Here is a 7,073-nt window from a genome sequence, read left to right as displayed (position 1 = left end):
CCTTCTTAGATTTTCAAAATCTTCTCCCTTTTTCCAAAATATTTTTATGTTTGTAAAACCTCTTTTAAAACCTTTATTTAAAAAATATCTTTTGCCCTTAGTGATTTTTCTTCAAAAAGTTTAGACACGATTAATTGTTGTAGTGAGTTGCGATACCCCACGATTTTGAAATTGATTGATATAATGAGGTCTTTTCCGCGTGAGAGAGCTAGTGGCATACGCGTTGATTTTATCCGAGTTGGAGCCCTTCTTTCATTTGCGATGCAAAGAACTCATTTGTTCTCATGCTCAAGGTCAATGACTGAGTATTTCTCTTCGACGACGATAAAGTGTTTATTCCTTTTTAAAAACCGTTTCTCTTTAAGTGGAACTACATTAGCTCTGACTTCTCCATTGCACCGAGGAGGTATGTAGGCACAAAGCTTAATGCTTTGCCGAGCTTATTTTAAAAATAAAACAAACCCTTTTTTTAGCACACACGACACAGATTTTTAAAAAGGTTCCTGTGGAATACCACATATATGAGGGGTGCTTAAAATCTTCCCCTTGTATAATCAACACCCGTACTTGGGATCTCTTTCTTGTTTTAAACTTTGGGTTTTACGTTCTTTTCCCTTTTCCTTTGGAAACAATAAAGCGCGGTGGCGATTTCAAACGAAATATTGAGTCGAGTCAATCTAATGGCTTCGATCTCAGATTTTCCCCGCTACAGTTTGGCCGCAAGATGTACCTAGATTACAACTTTTTTTAGAGAAGATTAGGGTTTCAACGTTTAAGAAAAGAATGGAAGATTTGAGAAGATTAAAATTCTACCTGCAATATTTTTGGATTTGGGAGAGAAAGGGTGTTTTGATGGTAGAGAATACAAAGTTTGTGTGGTTTGTTAATCGATTTAGATTAATCCATTTACTCAATATTCACATAATTAGTTACTAACATTAATATTTTGGTTTATAAAATTAAATAATTTTTTTAGTCATTTAAATTTACACCCGTTTTTAATTTATCGGGAGTAATATAGACTTGAATATAATAACATTTTTAATTTACACTCGTTTAAAAAAAATGGGTGTAATTGTCACGTGATAATACTAAAAATGATATTTTATTTACAAAATTGTCACCGTGTTTCTTATTTACACATGTTTTTAGTATATCAGGTGTAAATTTTAAAATTATATTGTTCATTTTGCACTAGTGTTATTTCCTTTGGAAATAATAAAACGCGGGTGGCGACTTTTCCTGAAATATGAGTCAAGTCAATCAATGGCTTTGATCTCAAATTTTCCCTTCTAGAACCGTTTATACGTGAATATATTATATACAAATTTTAAAATTTAAATAAAAATTTGTATGAAAGATTTTTAAATCATTTTCAACCGTACTTAGATGAGATTCTAAGATTATCTTCCTTCTTAACTAGAATTTTGGATTCTAACCCGGCTCAAGAAATTAGTTACCCACATGGAATACACATTTTATACAAATTTCTTTTTAAATCATCAATTAGTTTTAATGTTATTGAATGTATGTAACTCTAAATTTTGGAGAAAAAAAACTTGTAAAATTAAGTGCATGGATAATTAGAAGAGGTTATTATTGATAATGTTTCTATGATCAACTTTTAATTTATGATGATATATATTACACTTTTAATTTATTTAAAATATAGATTATTAATCACATTTGCCACCCGGTCCTCCAAATTGAAGACAATATCCAAATGGGCTTTCATGTCTACCATAGTAGTCAACGCCAAAGCATTCAGGGACATCATGGAAAACTTTTGCTGCAGAATAATCAGGTCCATAATACTGAGAATTAGTTGCATTTTTATATCCAATATTTTGAAAATAACATGCATGTTTAAAGTTCCCATCAGGAAAGTATCCGGATCCCATTTTAGGGCTAGGAGCACCGATAGCTATTGTCGCTCCACCCCATCCCACTTGAACAGCTTCTTTTAAGTTGTTGAATAATTCTTGTGGATAATATCCAATTGTGTTACCGAAAATGGATATCCACCAATTTTTAGATTTGGCGTCTTGATAAATATTAATTGACATTGTAAAAGTGTCTCCACCATAAACAGATGTATTTTGCATAGCTGCACCAATGTGATATTGACTGTGGATTTGGACAAAACCTTGACACTGTACATTGTAGCATCCCGTCTTTACATAATTATCAGACTGTCATGATTATAGAAATGAAAGAATTAAAATAATTATCAAACTGTCACATAATTAGCGGTGTAGTGTGTTGTCCATATGTATATATTTTTGTTTAATCTTTATTCTATTGAGAATAAAATAAACAAGTTATCACTTACGGTCCATGTTGCATAAGCATATGTGCGATCATTACCATATATATGGGGAAATACCTAACAAAAATTTGTATGATAAATTAGTAGTCTTCTTTAAGCCAAAATAAAATTGATTAGAAGGATAAATTTACTGTTATAAGATAATAAATATTAACTCACATGCCATCCAACACTAATTTCATTAATAGCGCCTCCCTCTCCATTTCGGACATATGCATTAGATGCGCTAGCTTGTTCAATAGTACATTCTGGTTTATAAACGCTAGTAGTTCCACTTACTCCATAATAATTTTCACCATGAAAATTCTTTAGATATACTTCCGCTTTCTACCAATTCAATATAAATAAAAAATTGAAACATGAATTAGGAAGGTGCAGTTTAGGATCAGAACTAGGGTGGCAACTATATTTACTAAGATAAAATCCACACAGATCATTCATTAAAAAATCCATCAAATTCATCCACCACATAAAAAGTAAGTGATCGAATGGATTGGACTAAATTAATTCAACATATTTTAATAATCTAAAAGATTATTTTTACCATATACTTTAAATCTATTAAATTTATTTTTAAAAAACAAAATGACTTTTTAAAAAAACAAAAAGAATGTTTGTGGAAATCCAAAACACAGGGTTGTCTTAATATCATAAATCTGGAAATCTAGAAATCTGGAACAGGGTGACTATGTTAAAATTATTGTGGAACCTTTGCAATAAAGCGGACAACCTCTGAGTCAAATGGGTGCATACATATTATGTCAAAAAAGATAACATTATGGGTGCATACATATTATGATAATCACAATTGTATTTTTTATGACAAGCATGGTTTTAAATTGCAGACCACATCATCTTATGCGGCCGCAATATTACGGTTGCGGTAGCGTCCTCATCCGCATCAGCCGCAATTCCGGTGTGATAGTAAATCACATTAAAAATCGCATCAAAGCTAACACCGCCTCAGGCCGCCGTAGATTATACATTGCAAGCTAAAATCGTTTAATAGAGACCACCTCTTTTTTGATTGTTGTACTATTAAAAAAAAAAAAATTTTAATAGGCAATTGATATAAGAAATTGCACTAGGGGTGCAACCCTTAAAAATATTTAGAATCAAGTGATGGAAAGGATTCAAAATTTCGACGAGCAACGAGTTGAATCTAGAACTTCCATAGATTATGAAACAGTGTAAAGGTAAGAGTTGGAAAGCAAAGATTATGAAACTAGCGGTCACTTAAACTGTGTACGGCGTCTGGAGTTTCAGGAATGATACATTTTATGAAAATAGTATAGACATTACTCAAATTGGGTATTCTATAATTGATAAAATAGTGTATAAGGGGTGGTATAGTATGAAAACTAGGAAGCATATCGTCGTCTAATGATGAATTAGGCAGATAGTTTTTTTCTCTGTTTTTTTGTCTTTTATTGACGGTTGGATCCATGAGATCACCTTGTATACGTTTGCTTTTTGAATTAATCAAATTTGTTTATTATAAAAAGATTTATTTTAAAAATTAAAAAATTGTTTTTAAAAAAAACAAAAAAAAAGTCGTTTTATTTAAAAATACAAAAAAATGAATTTTTCAAAAATACAAAATATCAAGTTTTTTAGAAATATTAATAAAATTTGACTGAATACGAAAAGTCAATTTTTTTATTGGAAATACGAAAAAAATCGAGTTCTTCATAAACACAAAAGGAACGAGTTTTTTCTAAATACAAAAATTCAAGTTTTTTTGGAAATAAGAAAAAAAATCGAGTTCTTCATAAACATGAATAATTGATTTTTTTGGAAATATTAAAAAATTGAGTTTTTTTCGAAAATAAGAAAAAAAAATTTCGAAAATACGAAAAAAATCACTTTTCTTCAAAATTATGAAAATCAAGTTTTTTCGAAAATACGAAAAATTTTCTTTTTTCTTAAAATAAAAATATCAAATTTTTCAAAAAAAAATAAAAAACATTTTTTTTCAAATAATATGAAATCTCGAGTTAATTTCTGAAAACGTCAAAAAATATTTATACAAAGTATTTTTCTAAAAAAATAAATGAATATATTTAAATGGATGGATAGATTGGATGGAATTTTATCCTTAATGAATAGATTGAATTTGATATTTTTTAAAAAGTTTTAATGAATTAGTAATGGAGTAATGAGTTGTTTTGTTCTATCTATTAACAATATAATCTATCAGATCTATTCATTTTGCCACCCCTACTCAGAACCATTCATATCTAAACACAAAATACAAATAAAATAATTAATAACAATTAAAAATATTATTGATGAAATATTAAAATGTAAAAGAGATAAGTCAAAAGATATAAAATATTTGTTTAAAAATAATTAATATTTACTAAAACTAATTAAGCACATTTAAAACTAGTTATTAATGAGAAAAAACTTACGTGAGCATCGCGTTTAGCTAAAGTGTTATTTTCCAATAAAGATTTAGCACGAATGAGTTCTTCTTTTGTTGTCCTCCGTATCGGAACAGATCCTTTAGGACAATTGACTATGTCCAATCCAAATCTAGTTTTAGTCGGTGAAATATTTAAATTTGTTTTTTCATTTTTTGAAAAAATACTTGGTCTTGTCTGCAACAAAAGAATGATAAAATAAATCTACATTAAAATACAAATTGCAGCTTATAGGATAGATAAATTAACCAAATTGGAGAATATACTACCTGTAATTTATGATTCTTTAATAAAGGATGATCTAAAGCAGGTTGTTTTTTAATATCAACACAATCAACTATGTATCCAAACTCTGTCTATAAAAAACCATCAAAATCAAATATAAAAAAGTTATAATCAGATTGTATATGGAGGATAAATAACACTAATTAAAATATATGAGAATAATACCTCAATACTCTTTATAGGAGGCTTATTAATTAGCTTTAGATGTCTCTCCAACTCAAAATCTTCTTTCAAAGTAATATCACATCCATCAACACTATGACTTGTAAGAGTAGTTGAAAACAACACCACCACTAAGAACAATATCATGTTGCTCATTTTTACAATTTTGTTATTCAACAAAGTTGCTTGGTGATTTAGTGTAATAGTATCACCAATTTATATATCATTAAAGTAAAAGTCAAATACCCAAATTAATTATAATTGATGAAATATAATAACTATTATCTCCTTTTTTATAAGATATAAATCACTTTTTTAGGTTCATTGAGTAACTAATGTATTTAATATGTTAATAGACTAGATAGTATTATCCAATAAATCTAAAGTGTGAGTTGTCTATTATAAAAAAGAACGGATGTAATATTATTTAATATACTAAAATTTTCCTTATCCCTTTTAAAATAAGTATTTCTTTTCTAATAAATAATATATCTAATCTATATAATCTAAATATATTGTATATTCAACAAAACTAAAATAAATATATATCTTATAAGAAACATTGAAGGGAGTAATATTTAGTAAAACAAAGTTTTGATTCTTCAACTTCTTTCGTGACATTTTAATTTTATTTTAAATTTTAAAAAATAATTTTATTGCATTTTACAAAATTTCTAAATTTTTTTAAACAACTTAAAAGAGGTTGAATGAGAGGTTTTTTTTATAAATAAAGTGAAACGATTCAATATTTTTTAATTTAAAGATTGAAATTTACTATAATTTAAGTTAAAATTTGTATTATACATTATAAAAAAATCTAAAAGAACACTTTTTTGATATAGGAAACAATTAAAATAATTGTAATGTGTTCTATGATCAATTTTAGGAAGAGAATGTGACAAAGTTAAAGGAGAAAAGATATCAATAATTTTGATTAAATATTTGATATAGACCATTTGATTAAACTAAAATTAATGAATAAAATTTGGAGTAACTCTTGGAGTAAATATATTTCTCAATTTAGAATGACATTTTTATGTGAGAATATGAGAATGAATCTGAACTATTATATTTTAAAATAAATAGTGGCGATTATGTGTCAATCTTTTTTTTCCTCTACATCATTATTAAAATAAATAATAGAAGAAAGAGAAAAATAGTTATTGACACATAACTTCCACAATTTATTTTAAAATCTAATGGTTCAGATTCATTTTCATGTTCTCACATAAAAATGTCAATCTCATATGACAGGTATATATATATATATATATATATATATATATATATATATATATATATATATATATATATATATATATATATATATATATATATATATACTGGAAATTATGTGTCAATATATATCTATTGTGAAAAACGAGAACTATGAATATTAATCGTGAGATTTAATTGACGTCTAAGATTTCAAAATTCCATATCAAGAACAACATACTGAATTATTTTCTATTAAGCTTAACATTTAAATATTCGATAAAAAGAAATTCTTATCATAAATATTTTTATTTTTTGATTAAATCATTATTAATTTTTTTTATAAACATACTTATATTTAGTTTGAATATTATGAGTACAAAAGTTAACTCAAACGTATTCAGTATTTTTATTTAAAATTAACTTTTTTTTTAACTTTAAATGTTTTTCAATACTAAAAAAAGAATTCAAAAGTAAAAAATCAGAAAAATAGTATTAACTTTTTTTGTTTTCTTATTTATTTTTAATACTAGGAAGATAAGTAAATAGTTTATGTTTCTAGGTTAAAATTATGTCATTTAATTTTTTTTTAAATGTTAACTCTTATATAATCAATTTAAAGAAAAAACATATTTTAACATTGTCTCGCATTTTAT

The 7,073-nt window shown here is 26.4% G+C and overlaps 1 protein-coding gene across 1 annotated transcript; it reads right to left on the bottom strand.

The window, feature by feature from the left end:
- Window positions 1–1,598: 1,598 nt before the first annotated feature.
- On the bottom strand, window positions 1,599–5,418 carry LOC131597684 (protein neprosin-like; the record flags this gene model as incomplete). The annotated part of the gene is made up of 6 exons (XM_058870363.1): window positions 1,599–2,192; window positions 2,333–2,386; window positions 2,489–2,656; window positions 4,744–4,932; window positions 5,025–5,111; window positions 5,206–5,418. Coding segments are annotated over 6 exons (1,227 nt in total), but the record flags the coding sequence as incomplete, so codon positions are not given.
- Window positions 5,419–7,073: the final 1,655 nt, after the last annotated feature.

The sequence above is a fragment of the Vicia villosa genome, linkage group LG4, assembly GCF_029867415.1.
Source record: "Vicia villosa cultivar HV-30 ecotype Madison, WI linkage group LG4, Vvil1.0, whole genome shotgun sequence".
Lineage (NCBI taxonomy): Eukaryota > Viridiplantae > Streptophyta > Magnoliopsida > Fabales > Fabaceae > Vicia > Vicia villosa.
The sequence above is the reverse complement of the archived record's forward strand: the minus strand, read 5'-3'. Positions and strand labels throughout refer to the sequence as shown.